This window comes from Jaculus jaculus, chromosome 6 (genome assembly GCF_020740685.1).
Source record: "Jaculus jaculus isolate mJacJac1 chromosome 6, mJacJac1.mat.Y.cur, whole genome shotgun sequence".
NCBI lineage: Eukaryota > Metazoa > Chordata > Mammalia > Rodentia > Dipodidae > Jaculus > Jaculus jaculus.
The window spans coordinates 34,731,034-34,747,387 of record NC_059107.1 but is presented as its reverse complement, the minus strand read 5'-3'; the positions used below and the strand labels follow the sequence as shown (position 1 = coordinate 34,747,387).

Below are 16,354 nucleotides of genomic sequence, written 5' to 3'. Positions count from 1 at the left end.
CCTGGAGAATGCTGCATCCCCTCCCCAGCTTCCCTGCACATTGTCCAAGCCTGGACGATGTCAGCTATACAGCCACAGGAGGGGTCGCCAGTGTCGTGAGCATGCGACGGTGGAGGTCAGAAGCTGGGCCCAGGGAAGGTTACCTCGCCTTAGCTCAAATCTCAGCTCTGAGAGGTATTATCCCAGCGTCTAAATCTGCACCCCAAAGAAGGCTCAGCCAGACCTTTTACAGGAGTTGCTAATTGCAAACACTCTGAGCGCATTGATCCAGAGCCGCTCTGATTAAGTAATTACTCACAGCGGCACCTAGGCGGGCTGAAAGAGATTACAGCGAAAGGACTGGCGCCGGGTCTCCAGTGCTGAGAGGCCTTGCAACCTGCTCTGAGAGAGAACTTGAGTCTGGCCCAATTCTTTAATTACCTTCGGAAGCACCAGAGTTTAAATTAAATTCTGATGGTTTTCATATTACCTTCTGCAGAACCTTGAGGTAAGCATCGTGAGGCTGGGGTGGAAGGAGGTCAGGCGTGGGGTTCTCCTTGGGCCTCCTCAGCTACAGAGTTCTTGCATTCGAGAGACCAGTAGTTGGTCCCCTGGCAGAGGTTCACAGATGCCACCAGGCTGTGTGATGTCACATGGGCCATTTTCAGACATCCTCAGTTGGATGTTCAAAAGTGGCTTCAGTCACCTTTGCCGCCATCTGTCCCTCTGATCAATGTCAACACTAGCTTTGAATAAAACACTTGTATCCTCCTCATACCTGCGTTGATCTATCACTTGGCATTTCATGCACCTCCATTCCCTTTCAAACCCTCTTTGGAAAGGGCTATTTTGTCACCCAGCCCCCAAACTCATTAACAAACAGAATTCATCTTAGCATGTGGCATAAGGCCTTTGGGAACATTTTTTTTTTTTTTCCAGCAAGCTTGAATTTCCTAGCTCCCGTTTCTGTTCTCTCAAGACTATCCCCTATATATTTGTTTGTTTTCAAGATAGGGTCTCACTCTGCCCCAGGCTGACCTGGAACTCACAGCCTCCTACCACTGCCTCCTGGGTGCTTGGACTAAAGGTGTGTTACTATTCCTGGCGTATCCCCTATTTTTAAGGTCCAAGGAGGATGGGGCATATGAGCCAAGGTCATGTAGAGCTAGTATGGGGTAGAAACAATGCCTGGCTCCCCCAGCAGCTGATGCTCTGTTGACTGACCAGCCATTTCCCTTTCCCTTTGTCCCCCCATGCTGCAATCACCCAGAAAGACTTGTTCTGTCTTCCTCTGTCAGTTGGATCTCTGTGTTCTACCTTGGCCTGAATGCCACTGCTTGCGAACAGTGTTGTCTTAGAGCCCTTTAGAGCTCCAGGCCTTGGGTAAAGACAAGAGGGTGCTAGTTAGACAGGACATCACGTCCACGGCCTAAGCTGTACACAGCCTTGGAGCTGCATGTGCCTTGTTTCTACCTGCTTACTTCATTCTGGTCATCCTTTCCAAACAAAAGCCTGCGGGAGAGCACCAAATTACCTGGGCCTTTACCGGCCTCACTCTGCTTCCCTGGGGGAGGGAACTGTCTTTGTACCTGCTGGGGAGCAGCGTGCAATGGCGTTATACACTTTTCCTAATGAAGCACCAGTGGCTGTACACGTGACATGGAGCAGCCTGGGCTGCAGGCCTCCCAGAAGGACATTGTTCTCACCCCAAAGCTAATGAAGGCAAGAGTGTCACTAGCTGCTCTCTCCATTCTCTGTTGCTGAGCCAAGTGCTGCCTGGGCCACCTGCAGAGCTTTGTGTACGGTTAACAGTCCTGACATCTTGATTTCTTGCAATGCAGAGCGTGGACCAAATATATTAATTGCCTAATTAGTGTTGGGTACCCAGTCTGCCTTTGGAGTTTGTAACCAATGTGTTCCATCAGGCATTCTTTCTTTACATAGATATCTTCTGAACAACTCCTACATGTTAGGTAGTAAGTAACTGCTGGGAAGACAGGTGTGAGGGAGTCAGACTGATCTCCTGTCACAGAGCTTGTCCAGTTGGGAGAAAGCAAGCAGAAACGACAACCTGAATCTCCTATTATCCTGCCTATAAGATAAGCAAGGGGAGATATTATTCTTCACTTTATCTTTTTAGATTTTATTTTATTTATATGAGAGAGGGTGAGAAAGAGGCAGATATGGGGGAGAGAGAATGGGTGCATCAGGGCCTCTAGCTACTGCAAACAAACTCCAGATGCATGTGCCATCTTGTGCAGCTGGCTTACGTGGGTACTGGGGAATCAAACCTGGATCCTTAGGCTTCCCAGGCAAATGCCTTAACCGCTAAGCCAGCCATCTTTCCAGCCCAGATATTATTCTTTATATTACCTCAGGCTTGAAGACAAAGCATGACTATAAACTTTTAACAGGTACGGGAATGTCTGTTGAACACGTGGGACATGGGAAGGGAAAATGAAGTGACTGCATTCCTGTGGCGTGTCAGTAGCGGAAGCTATGCTTGGCTGGTCTCTCATCTCACTACATACAGCGACATGTGCCAAGCTACCTCTTGCCGTCGCTAAAACTTCAGGTTATAAATGACAGCAGGAGGGTTCTGAGGGTCGCCGGGAGTGGGCTGCATTGCAGGCTGAGGCCGACTCACACCAGGTTCCATGCTGCCATGCGCAAGGGGCTGAATGGGAAGTCTTCTGGAAAGAAATCACCCTGAAAGCTGAAATGTGCAGGAGACACAGGCTAGGCAGCAGGGCCAGGGTAGGAGCGGCAGGCAGGCCCTGGCATGGAGGCCGAGAGAGAGGGAGAGAGAGAGAGAGAGAGAGAGAGAGAGAGAGAGAGAGAGAGAATGCAGAAGAGACTGGCAGGTCTTCAGGGCTGATCCTGAAGGCTGCTAACCTCCCATTGTGAACTTCAGACCTGACCCTCAGAGCGACCAGGAGCCTCTGAAGTGGTCCCAGAATGAAAATTACTTGATCTGAGTCCAGTTTGTAAAGATCACGTTGACTGTGAGATGGGGAAGGGGTTGTGGGAAGCAAGACGGGAGGCTGGGGGAGGCCTGCTGTGGCTCTCTCAGAGGGTGGCAGATGTGACGACACAGGCTGGAAGGCAGTGGGGACAGCAAGGAGAAGCACATTTTGTTTGCTGTGTATGAGACAGAAAGACAGACTGACCGGCAGGAAGGACAAGATAGAGAAATCCGAGACAATTCCCAGATGCCTGCCCCGAGGCTGAGTATCTGGAGACACTCACAGAGGGACTGTCCCTGCGTCCCAGCAGTATTGTCCGGGTCCCAGCCCTGTTGGGCCAGACTGAGTCATGTAAGCAAGGTATGCAGTGATTTACAGAAATGAGGAGGCACTTGGGGAGACATGACTGAGGTGGAGGATGCTGAGCAGAGACTCCTGGGAGAAGGGAAGCATAAAAAATAAGCTGAAACCCAAATGGAGTTGGGAGGAAACAAGACTGAAAGTGAGAGACTTTGCCAGAATGTGTCCCTCAGGAAGGTAAAGCGGTCAGACAGACCAGGATCCTGGTCATCATGACTTAACCAAATGCTCCCCGGGAGAGAACCCTCTTCGTCTAAAGACTGACTCTGCTGGCCTGAGCACCCAGTTCTCCCACCAGGAGGTGTGTGGAGCCCAGTAGGACCCCTCCGTGGAAATGCCAAGGACCGTTCCATCTCTCAGCAGACAGCGTGTGAATGGCCGTGGATACAGTTTTACAGTTTGCATGAACATGACCCTTCCCCAGGAAATAGCCTTTGGGTTCCTCCTTCCCAAGAGCATAAATCCCAGCTAGTGCTTTCACCCAGGTGGTGATGGATGCTTGGAGAGACATTTTTCTCCTAAAGCCTGTGTAGTGGCTAAAAGTCCAGACCTGAAAAAACAGTTCACTGCAGGGTACTGTCTGGTTATTTTCTTTCCTCTAACACATACCAAACACCAGGCAGACTGTACCTGATTTTTTTTTTTTTTCCTTATAGGAATCACTCACCTGAGGACACTATGAGTTAGCCAAGCCCAACAATTGAGTATCTTCTATCTCCATTTCTGTTCTCTGATCGATCTCTCTCTCTCAATTTAGTCCATGGCTTCCCACTCGTGGGCTTGTCCCTGAGTGGCATATTCACTCTTTCAAGATTTCACCACCTGATTTGTTCAGCCATCCATAGCCTCTGTACTCCGGGAAGCCTGTGGGAAATCCAGTGGGTTTGTGGAGGTACAGGTTACCTGCACGTGTGCCAGGATTTAGTGAGACACGACTGACCCTTTTATCTTGCAGTATATCATATCTTTGCAAGTTGGCTTGGCAATTTTCTCTGCTTGGTGGACATCGTGGATACCTGGTGTGCACAGCAATAAAGAAAACAAATGAATGAAACTAGCTTTCCATTTTCAAATGCGAGATGACTGTGGAGTCCACACCCTGTCGTCAGAAAATCACACTGCTGTTTGGAGCCGAGTGTAGTGGTTACCTTCTTATTGCTGGGGCAAAGCATCCAGCCACTGACGAAAGGAAGAGATTTATTTGCTTACAGTCCCATAATGGGGGTGATAGTATGGCAACTGGGTATCTATCTTGTCACATCATCTAGGTGGCAGTAGTCCCAAGTAAGCTATCTCTGGACACCCAATGGGCTGGACTATAAAGCCCCAAGGCCCACCCCAGCAACACATCTCCTCTAGCAAGTTGACATTCCTCAAAGGTCCCCATAGCCTCCCAAAGGACTGCCATCTTGGATCCAAGCATTCAAAACACATGAGCTTACAAGGGGACATTTCATTCAAACCACTACAGGTGAGAGATGTCAGTCTAGTGCGAGCCGGATTTCCCAGGGGCTCTGCGTTGGGACAGGTCAATGGGTTAGTGTGGCTTCTTTCTGAAATCAGAGTTGGTACCTGGGCAAAAAGCTAGAATCTCTTGCCTTCAGCCATACACCCCCATTCCTCCTCGTGAGCATCGCTTAGCAGGAGATGTTGGGCCCTGGCTCTTAGAGGCTTATTGTCTATCCTTTCTTCTCATCTCAAAAGGCTGAAGGGAGGGCTGGAGAGATGGCTTAGTGGTTAAGTGCTTGCCTGTGAAGCCTAAGGACCCCGGTTCAAGGCTTGATTTCCCAGGACCCACACTAGCCACATTCACAAGGGGGCGCACGTGTCTGCAGTTCGTTTGCAGTGGCTGGAGGCCCTGGCGCGCCCATTCTCTCTCTCTCTGTTGCTCTCAAATAAATAAAAATAAACAAAAAAATTAAAGCCTGAAGGAAGGTAGGAGACACACTCATTTTGATCTGTAGCTATCATAATGATCTCCACAAAGTTGGAAAATTCAAAATATTAGCTACCTTCATTCCAGTGCCAACTGGTATGTCACCCTGTGGGCTGGAACTTTCCTGTACGGTGTTGTCCAGTGTGAGGACCCACCACATGAGACGTGTGAGTACTAGAGTGAGACACACTGAGGAGCTACATTTTTAAATGCGTTTAATTTTAATTCATTCCAATAGGGAAGCACAAATACCTGCTTCTACTAACTTCCTGTGTGGCCAAAGCCAGCTTTGTTTTGGTCCATCTGTCTTACTGGTATGAAGTTTGCTCTAAGGTGGCCTACAGATCTTCATCTTTTGTTTGTTTTTGTTTTTTCAGGTTATGGCCTTGCTCTAAGCCAGGCTGACCTGGAATTAACTCTGTACTCTCAGGCTAGCCTTGAACTCATGGCGATCCTCCTACCTCAGCCTCCTGAGTGCTGGTATTAAAGGCATGCACCATCATGCCTGGTTTTTAGATCTTCAATTTAAAAATAATAATTATAAAAATAATAAAAATCACTGCTGGCATATCTCTGTTAAGGACTTAAAACATAATGTCTTACTTGCGGTCACTTAATGATGCTATATTCTGAGTCTACTGATAAGGAGATGGAAATGCCAAGAAGTTAAAAGAGATGCAGGCCTGCAGGTCTCCTAGCCAGTAAGTGGCAAAGCTGAGATTCACTCTTGGCAGAGTGACCCCACCGTGTTCTACCCCTCTGCCCAACAAGTAATCCTGATGCTATTTTCTGCCTGGTGTCTCAAGATACTATTGAGTCCTGCCTGTTTGTTAAAAACCAGGCAGTGACTTGAGGTCACTGGCAACTTGGGTACAGTTCTAGGTGCACTTGCTGCCTTGGAGGTGAAAGCTGAGATCCTAGCTGGGCAGAGTGCGTAGAGCCATCCCGGGCCTGGACATTTCCCCACTAGTTTGGAGGGTGGAGAAAGACCTTTCAGGTCTGATCTAGAAAGCTGGGTCTAGCCTCAAGCCTCAGCCAGCTAAGAAAATAGGGGCTTGATTAAAGTGAGGAAACGTCGTGGGGTATGCTTTTCTTCCTAGCCTCCGTGAGGCAGATGGACGGACCTGAGCACCTCAATTCAGTCAGAGCCTACTATTTGGGGGCTGCTGTGGAGTTGGGATGAGACTTTCCACATCTCCATTACTGCCCCTTGGCTGTGGAGAGCCAGTGCGCTGTGGATTCTGACCCAGCTGTGCTGAAACTCTGTTTTCCTCAACTTCTTGGCTTGCTTGCTCCTACACCTTTGAAATTTGGGAAAATCGGCTATGGTGGGGATGGGGAGGACCACTTCCTTGCCCCTTTTTATTCACTGGGATTTGGGCTACTTGTGTGACTTTTAAGTTTCTCTTCAGTTGCTTAAAACCCACAAAATATCTTTGCTAGGATCCTCCTTTTCAGAATTAGTATAGGACCTAAGGAAACATCAGACGCCAGTGGCAAGTCAGCTCCCTTCTCGCCTTTGAGATTTCCCCTCACGTCTCAGCCTTCTAGAGACCTTCAACTAGCTCACAGTCGCTCCTCGCCTGCCTTCCATCTACCCATAGGGATTTTCTTTTGTTCTAGCAGTGTGTGTCGGCTCCAGCTATTCTCCAAGCCCTAAAAAAAAGGAGTTAAGTATAGATGGGCTGTGGTAGGTAAAAAGACTTCTTCCATGGAAAAGGCATTTTTCTTTGGGCAGCAGAAAGAACCAATGCCTAGAAAGAAGGCTAGCAAGATAGTCCAAACCTCATGCTAATATGAAATGGGGAGCCTGCTGCTCCTGGGGTTTCTTGATGTCCTAGGTAGCACCTCCCAAGGAACATGAGCTATTCCTGGGTTTGAACCTCTCAGCATGAGCACAGCGGAACATGCCATGTTCCGTGTGGTTACCAAGAGAGACCCGGGTCAGTCTCTGGAGGATGCTGAATAAAGGTGAGGCTGCTGCAACTTGAATTTGCTCAGAAGCTATCTAGGTTCAAGTGTGAACAACCCCACTTGTCCCAAGGCTCTCAGCGCTCAGTGCGTGCCCCTCTTTCCTGGTGATGGCAGAATCCCTGGGATGTCCGCAGGGTGCTCGGGTCAGCAGCCCTGCCCACATCTCACCATCTGTTCTCTGTTTCCTTCCAGCCTGTACTGACAAGGAGTTGAGGAACCTTGCTTCCCGGCTGAAGGACTGGTTTGGGGCTCTTCACGAAGATGCTAACAGAGTCATCAAGCCCACCAGCTCCAATGTAGCCCAAGGCAGTAAGACTCTGCTTTCGCTGTCTCACCTCCCCTCATTTATCAGAGAGAACTGAATTAACAGTAACATGTTTGGGTTGAAAAGAGAAACACGGCATTACCTTAACGTGTCCCAATTTTAGAGATTCTAAGAAAAAGACAACTTTTATTTTAATTATTTATTTATTTGGTTTGTTTGAGGTCGGATCTCACTCTGGCTCAGGCTGACCTCAAACTCACGGTGATCCTCCTACCTCTGCCTCCTAAGTGCTGGGATTAAAGGCATGCACCACCGCGTGTAGCTCAACTTTTTTAAAAGACTGATTTCAAAAGTACCATGTTTAACATAGGCACTTAAGAAAGCCTAATACATAGAAAAAAATATGTAAGTTTTTATATACTACCAGTTTTAAAACCCTATAAGCATGCTGTATAAGAATTACTTTAAAGTGTTTTCCTTATCATGTATGTGTATTACAAAGCTTGCTTATTTTAAGACGGGTTTGCCATTTAGAAATACTGCTGCTGAGTGTTCTCCTACGTTGCAGTTGCCAAACAGGATTGTGATTCATGGGTGTAACAATTTAAATAGGCCTTTAATCAGGGACATTTAGGTTGCTGCCCATGTTAGCAACACTGGAACTAGCACGTTTGAGGAGTTGAGTTTGTAGATGCCAGCTACTCTTTATTTTTGTTTTCCCTCAAAACTCCCAGATGAGGGCTGGAGAGATGGCTTAGTGCTTAAGCACTTGCCTGTGAAGCCTAAGGGCCCCGGTTCGAGGCTCAATTCCCCAGGACCCACGTTAGCCAGATGCACAAGGGGGCGCACACGTCTGGAGTTCTTTTGCACTGGCTAGAAGCCCTGGTGCACCCATTCTCTCTCTCTCTGTGCCTGTCACTCTCAAATAAATAAATAAAAATAAAAAACAAAAAAATTAAAAAAAATCCCAGATAAGCATATCCATCTCCCCGGCCATGAACATGTAGGTTCTGCAAGGAGGCTCCAGGGCCTCCGCTCCTTCCTACAGGGGAGAAACCACATCGAACCTTGTCTGCCGCCAGGGAGCAAGCTCAGGGTGGGCCTCGCGTTAGCACTCTCTCCATGCTTGGCACTCCGAGATGGTTGGTGGCGGGGAACTCCACACACTGTAGCCAACCAACACGAATCTTCAAATGCAGGTCGGTCTTGTGTTTTGAGTCAGGGTCTCTCTGGCCTGGAACTCGTGGTGATTCTCCTACCTCAGCCTCCTCAGGGCTAGGATGAAAGGTGTGAATGAGTACGCCCAGCTAAATGGAGGCAGTTTTGCCAAAGGCTTTTCTGTGTCATTTTGCTATTACCTGGTCGAAGTAGAAAACGCACTGCTTAAAGCAGACTATGTCATCCTTTAGCTTCAATTGTGAAAGGAATGCTCCCAGCTTGAAGGCAGGAGTTGCACTGATGAATCTTGCCATCTAGTTTGACCAGCAGATGCACTCCAGCCAAAAAATAAATAAATAAATAAATAAAATGTTGCCCATCCCAGGCAGGTGGGCACTCCTTCTGTCACAGATACTTGGGAATCTAAGGCAAGAACCCAGGATTTCCAGGCAAACCTGAGATGCCTAGGCAGCTACTGTCAGCCCCCTGGAGATGCCCACGAAGAACACTGCTGTGTGGACAGTTTTAATAGCCCAGATCTTTCACTTTAAGGGCAAGATACTGAAATCTAAGTGTACTAAGGGCAGGAGTTCTTAGTAGCTGTGTCTGTAGGAAGGTGAGGTGAGACCAGTTTTTGTTTTCTTCTCTCATTCCTGCTGGAAGGTTCTTGGGAGTTTGTGGAATAATTCACAAGGGATCTAGAAAAACTTTTTTTTTTTCCCTGAGTCCTCCAGGAGCTGCCTAGCCTTGGGCTTTCTGAATAACCTTTCAAGAGAGAGCAGACTGCTGGGATGTGAGCTGCTCCTTGTAGCCTGCCGTCGATCCCCAAGAGACCTCTCTTATAAGACATCTGGGGAGCCTGCAAAAGACTTGTTTAGCTAAGAGAAAATTGAGTCCCCGAAGTGCTATAGGTTTGATGTCCTGCAGTGAGCAGAGCAAAGGGAGCATAAAGGAATGATACCCCGACAGCCCACGAGGCCGGAGAAAGGACTGACCTTCTCATCAGCCCATGAGATCTGAAGGGACAGGCTTGAGGCTGACTTAGTCTGTCCTGTCTCTGACTACTGTGGACTCCAGTGTGATATTCTTTGCTGAAAATTGACCAGTGCAGCACAGCAGGATTGGCCTATAAAGTATGTGCCCACAGCTTGGCCCTTCCTTTGCTGATCTTTCAGCATCCTATATAATTGACTTGTATTACATACCATGTCATGCACGAACATCAGGAGACAGATGACTGTCACATTGAACCATCCTTTGGAGGCCCTTGACTATGAGCGTAGGGACTGTGAACAATCATGGCAGGCAGGCAAGAAGGGGCCATGTCATAGTTCATAGCCCCAACCTGGAAAAAGGTTGTAAAAGATGTATTATATCAACATGAATAAATTTAAGTATGCAAACTTTCTGTTAGAAAGAGTAAACTTAGAAGTAGCTAATAAATTTCTAAGAAATATTTTTATGGCATGTATACCATGTGCTTATCAGGCTGAGGCAAAGTGAGTAAGTCTGATTAACATAGCACCAAAGCGGGGAAGCCCAGGGTTCTCAGAACTCCGAGGATGGCCGTACACAGGCGTCATTCCATGAAGATGACATTTGCAAAGTCAGAGTGGGCAAATACATGGCTGTATCTTACATCTGGCTCACTAAGCAAGGGTTCTCTGAGGACCACGCTGTATGTAGGGATCACTGGAGAGGACATTCACCTTCCTCTCTAGTCATCAGCACACATGGCACCTTAGGCCAAAGGGATATCTCTGGGAAATGCATATCAAAGAAAGCAGAAGGGAGCCTATGAGAGGAGGCGCTGACGATCGACCAGAATCTTGACATGTCTTTATCTATAAGGTGGAGATGACAGGGTGCCATTTCAACAGGGTTGCTACTAGGATAGGTAAGATGACCAGGTTCTTAAAGAGTGTGTACATGTAGGGACACACAGTTGACTTCTTATTTTCAGAATTCCAGGAACATAGAAATCAGTCTACAGAATGAAGCCAGATTGCATCCTGCGCCTTTGGCTCTGAAAGAAAGATGAGCTTGAGGTTTGGGGCATCCTTCCCAGATTTCTCTGCAGTGGCTTCCACTGTGGAAATAAGTAATTCTTTAAGAAAACTGCCTCCTCTCCCCTGGGGAATAAGAAATTATTGTGTGTGTTGATTTGGATTCCATCTCATGTCACTCCTGAGGGAGCTGCAGGAAAGAAGAATGGGACCAGCAATAGTACCTGGCTTACTTTGCCCTCAGGCTTCAAACTGTTTGGTTTAACAGTCCTCTGAGATATGATGGAAGGTTCTAGATTATACTTGTAGTTTTCATTTCACTGCTATTTTTCCCACATATCTTATGTCCGTTTTTCATTACTATATGCCTTACAATGCTGGCATTTTTTTTTTCCTTTCAGACATGCCTTATTTTAAGCAGGTTTCATTAGTGAAATCCCATCTTCATATCACAGAAAAATTAACACTGAAGATTTATTCTCTTTAGAAAATCTTCCCTTTGTGCTGTAGCGCATTTAATATTTAGAAAGACAAAGCCTGAAGGGAAGAGGAGTCAGATAAGTCCTGGCTTCTCGGGAGCACAAACTAGGGGGTGACGGGATGTACAGTTCCAGTCCTGGTGGTGGCTAAGGTGACCCTTTACCTCATAGGGTTTGACACCAGCATCCTGCCTATCTGCAAGGACTCCCTGGGCTGGATGTTCAACAAGTTGGACATGAACTACGACCTTCTGCTGGACCACTCAGAAATCAATGCCATCTACCTGGACAAGTATGAGCCCTGCATTAAGCCTCTCTTCAACTCCTGTGACTCCTTCAAGGATGGCAAGCTCTCTAACAATGAATGGTGCTATTGTTTCCAGAAGCCTGGAGGTAAGAGGAAGTCCTAAGCCCCAGGCAGCCATGCTGGGAACAGCAGGATGCATGTGATCTATTAGGGAGATGGTTAGAGACCCCTTCATGTGAAGACACAGCTAGGGAGTCAAGAATTCATCTCTGTTTCTCCTTTTAACACAGTGTATTAGAAAACTGGACTGGACAAATAGCTTAGGAGTTAAAGCACTTGCCTTCAAAGCCAAAGGACCCAGGTTTGATTCCCCAAGACCCACAATGTTACACATGTCTGTGGAGCTCATTTGCAGTGGCTGGAGGCCCTAGGCAGGGCCATTCTCTTTCTCAAACAGAAATACTGAAACAAAGGAAATTAAGGGCATGAGCAGGAGTCTTATTTGAGCCTTCCCTCCTAACAATATTACATCTCAGCTTTTTGATCTATAAAAATGGGTGTATAGACTCCTTTACTACATAATTCCCAATGTGAAAAACACTGTACAAATGTAAGAGTATCTCATGTTCCAGTAGCACACAGATATTCCATGTTCGCCTTAGAGAAAGCCACTTGGCATCACCTCTCACGTAAGCATGGACTTGTGCAGCGTGTCCTTCAGAAGGTGTTTAGTTATCAACAACTAATAAAGAATCAAGATCTGGGGGATGGATGAAGGATGGTGTGCTGGTTTGATTTGGGTGTCCCCCATAAGCCTAAGTGTTCTGAATGCTAGGTCTCCAGCTGGTGGGAAAATGGAGACTCCTGGGAGTGATCTGTTTTGGGGGGCGGGCTTACAGGTGTTATAGACCACTTCTCCTGCCGTTCATCTGATGTTGGCCAGGAGGTGATTCTACTCTCTGGCTCATGCTCTCTATAAGCCACAGTAAACCCTTTCCTTCTACAAGCTGCTCCTGGTCAGGTTCTTTGTACCAGCAACACAAAGCTAACTGCAACAGATGCCTACCAGGGTATCTCTGGTCACCCCAAGTGATACAGAAAGTCTCATGACTACCATTGTCTGGCTCCCAGTGTGTGTTTAGCACATGGGGGGAGGTACGTTACTCAAGGGTTCATCAATCTGGCTTGAATTTGGATTTCAATCCCCAGGAAGGAGGTAGTAAGTAATCATAAATTGTATGGTATTTATGCACCTCTGCAATAGATAGTACATACAGACATTCCAGGATTATAAAATATATTCCTAGAAGCAGAATGTCAGATCAGAAAATAAGTACCCCTTTACATTTAAGCATGGTTTCCAATTTTCCCTTCAGAGAAGTTGTACTCAATATTTTTGATGACAGTAAAATCTCAGAATATCGATTTCTCTGAGGTATTATCATACTTAGATGTCGTATCTCCTAATACGTCATTATCACAAAGGAGGCTGACATCTCAGACACTCCATTTCCTTTCCTTCAAAATGACTACATGTTCTTTGTACTTTCTTTTTTCTTATTAAACTCTTGTGGTTTTGTTTTTTAGTATGAATCTCTCTGTAGATTAAGGAATTTGGAACTTGCTTAGTTACAATTATTACATTTTTCCCAGGGATAGATTTTAACATAGTTGACTGTTCGTGTGTGTGTGTGTGTTTTGGTTTTTCAAGGTAGAGTCTCACTTTAGCCCAGGCTGACCTGGAATTCACCATGTAGTCTCAGGGTGGCCTCGAACTTGTGGCAACTTCTGCCTCCCAGGTGCTGAGATTAAACGCATGTGCCACCACGCCTGGTGGCTTTGTTTTCATTTTTTTAATTCTGTGTCTTTGAAATCATCCATAAAGCCTCAAAAGATATTTCTCACTTTAATTTAGTATATTAATTCTCTTGTGTTTTCTTTAATACCTTTTTTTGTGGCTGTTTATTTAAATCTTTCCCTGGTCTAGAATTGTGTATATGCACAATCAAAGCAGACCTAGCTTCAAACCTCAATGTAGTCATCTTGTCGCCATTTTTTTTCTGCTTAATTTAAAATGCTGCCTGTAAAATGCATGCATATTTTATATTCATTCCTGCATACTCTATCCTATTTATCTAACTATTCATAAATCAACTCTATTTGAATCACACTTGTTTTATGGTATGTCTTGTGGGTCCATCTCTCTCTAGCCATTCATCTTTGTTTCAGAATTTTTCTAGATGTTCAAGTTTCCCTGCCTCTGTGAACTTTAGAATCCATTTGCTATGCGTTTTAAATTTTCCTGTGAGCTTGGTAATAATATTGAATCCTTTTATCTTATAACAGGCTGTCAGCCAGTGGCATTATATTTTTCTGTTTTTTTTTCTCTCTCTCTCACCAACATTTCCCTTCTTGGTGGTGCTATTATAAATTAAATCTGCTTTTTCATTATAGCTCCTCACTGGCAGTTGCTTTGTGTCAATTTTGTTTCCAGCCACCTTACTCAAATTCATTTTGTTTGTAAGTTGTTCTGGTTGGCTGTCTTGGTTCTTTCGGATGTGCAATTGATAAAATCATCTCCATTTGCATATTTATTTTCCCTTTCAATTTTTATGCCTCATTTCTTTCTGCTTTCTACTATATCAGCTAGTACTTACAAATTAAATAATAGCAGTCTTTTTATTTTAGTATAAAGTACTTGTAGCATGGAAGCTAATGATAACTTTAGGCTTGAATTTATATAAAGCCCTGTGGCTTTAGTGTGGGTTCTGGAAAGCACAGGCTTCATGCAGGGGTGAGATGCCTGGGTGAGGTGATTCGCCGCCTTAATCTGCAGCAGAGCTGTTCTGCCAGCCACAGGGCATCTCTCTGGGCAGGCTCCCCTTTGCCACCTCCCGTCTGTGCCATGGTGTGGCATCAAGGATAAGTTGGGCAAAATGATTTGCTTCTCATTTTATGTCCTCCTCTCACTTTCTTTTGGTAGGCAATTCCTGCGTTATCTATTAGGTTCTTGCCATCTCCTGTCCTAACCACAAACCAGCTGCAAGATTGCTATCTTGCTCGGATATTACTTAATTTCTTGCATTCTTTCATCTGAAAGCTGAAAGATGGTGAGGAAGCTATTTAGAAATTGTAGACGAATGATGTGTATGTGTGAAGCTCACGTTTCCCCCCAAAGCCCCCATCAGCTGAAGACTAGGTGTTGAGGCCTGACGTTCTCTTTGTGATTAATTGTAGTTACCTGCTTGATGATGGCAGAGCAGAGGCTGGACATAACTTTCTTGCCAACAGCAGCAGAAGAATAAGCTACACCCTGCGAGGAGGAGCCTATCCCCAACCACACACCTCTAGCAAGGCTCCACCTCCTAGGTGGTCACCACCTGAGGAACAAGCACAAAAAGCTCATGGGGAACATCTGATTCAACCCACCACAGATTAAGTGTGTGTGTGTATTTTACAGTCAAAGCTAAGTAACTCAGCTCTTAGAAACTCTTCAGATTGTGAGGGCTTTTAAAAAAGATTCTTGTGAGAATTACCTTTATCAGATCAAGTATTTGTTTCCTTTATTCTAGAAAATGTAAAGCCAGTGTAAGTTTTTTTTTTTTTTTTTTGTCTCTTTTATGGGTGATTTGACCATTGTGCCTAGAAGCCAGAGGGATTCTTACTCTGTTTTTCAAGGATATGAATTTTCTAGACCATGTCTTAATTTTGTTCAGTCCAACTTATCCTTTTCCCCTGAGAAATGTCATGTTCCTTTGTAGTCTAGAATTAAGGTGGTGTTTTGTTTTTTTTTATTATAACTGTCAGGAAACTGCTTCTTGGCAGTCTGACTTTGAAACCTCTGAGTGTGCATCTGACTGGTCTTTTCTCCAGCTTGTCAGCACCGCAGGATCTTCATATGCACTTCGTTGCCTTGAATATGGTCTTCCTTTCTCTAATTGCCCATTTTCTTCTTTCTGGGTCATTTTCTTCCTTGAGTCTAGACCTCTGTGCAATGACCTCTAGCCCTCAGGGTCTAACTTTTCATTAAAATCCTTAATGCCTCAAGAGAATCTTCCTGTGCTAACTTATCATCTCGGTAGCAGACATTCTCCATTATAAACTCCACTCATGTGGAGTTTTGTGTTATTCTTCCCTGTGTACCTTCCAAAGTAAATTTCAAAATATTTTTTTCTTTGATAAACAGTTTTGAAAAAACTTCTGTCAGAAAGTGTGAAGGAAGGGTCTTAAAATTAGCAATGTGCTTTACTGGTCAATGGTCTGATTTATATTTTCCTTCTTTTAGAAATAAAACCCTCTATGCACCTACAGCTTCAAAGATGATCTCTTCCACTTGAAAATGGGGGTGACACTGGCACCCACCTTGCAAGGCAGTTGTGAAAGATTAAGATGTTAGAATATGCCAGGCGGTGTTATAGAGAGTTTTATACTTCAGTAAATGGCAGCTATCCGTCACAGTGAATACTCCCTTTTACAATCACAGTAGCCCTGCTCCATCTTTCCTCATTACCCCAAGTGAAGTCAACAAAATCTCTCTTGCATCTACTTCTCTCACACAGAAAGCAAGCCTGCCTTTGGGCCGGGTGGCCATGTGAAAGTCACAGGTGATAGGTATAAGTAGATGTTTTAGAAACAAAGGTAAAGGCCCAGGGAACCAGCATCTTACCAGTGCCACAAGGACAGTGGGACAGCAGAATGGCCTCCTGAGAACATAAGTCACCATCAGACCCCCAAGAACTAGCCAGGTCCCTCTGTCTGGAATGAAAGTAAATTCTTTAGAGAGGTCGCGCAGGTCCACGCCCACCGTCCTCCCCACGTAGCCTCATGCTTCCCCATAGGTGTCCTCAGCTCGTAAGCGTGTGGTTCACAGAACACGCATCTCACAACTGAGGCCGAAAGTGCCGAAGAGGTTCAGGAGGAGCGGAGGAACCCGGACTGAGGGTCTTACTTGGAGCCGCCCCACTTTGTTGCCTTCCCACATGGC

At 45.7% G+C, this 16,354-nt stretch overlaps 1 protein-coding gene across 3 annotated transcripts in view; it reads left to right on the top strand.

Moving 5' to 3' along the window:
• Positions 1-16,354, top strand: part of Spock1 (SPARC (osteonectin), cwcv and kazal like domains proteoglycan 1) — a 534,501-nt gene that overhangs the window by 504,725 nt on the left and 13,422 nt on the right. For 2 of the 3 annotated variants that reach the window (XM_045153029.1, XM_004665088.2), the window contains 2 exons: positions 7,408-7,524; positions 11,295-11,516. In XM_045153029.1, the coding sequence (XP_045008964.1) occupies positions 7,408-7,524; positions 11,295-11,516 (339 nt within the window). The remainder of the gene's footprint in view (positions 1-7,407; positions 7,525-11,294; positions 11,517-16,354) is intronic. The other variant, XM_045153030.1, reaches the window with a different exon arrangement.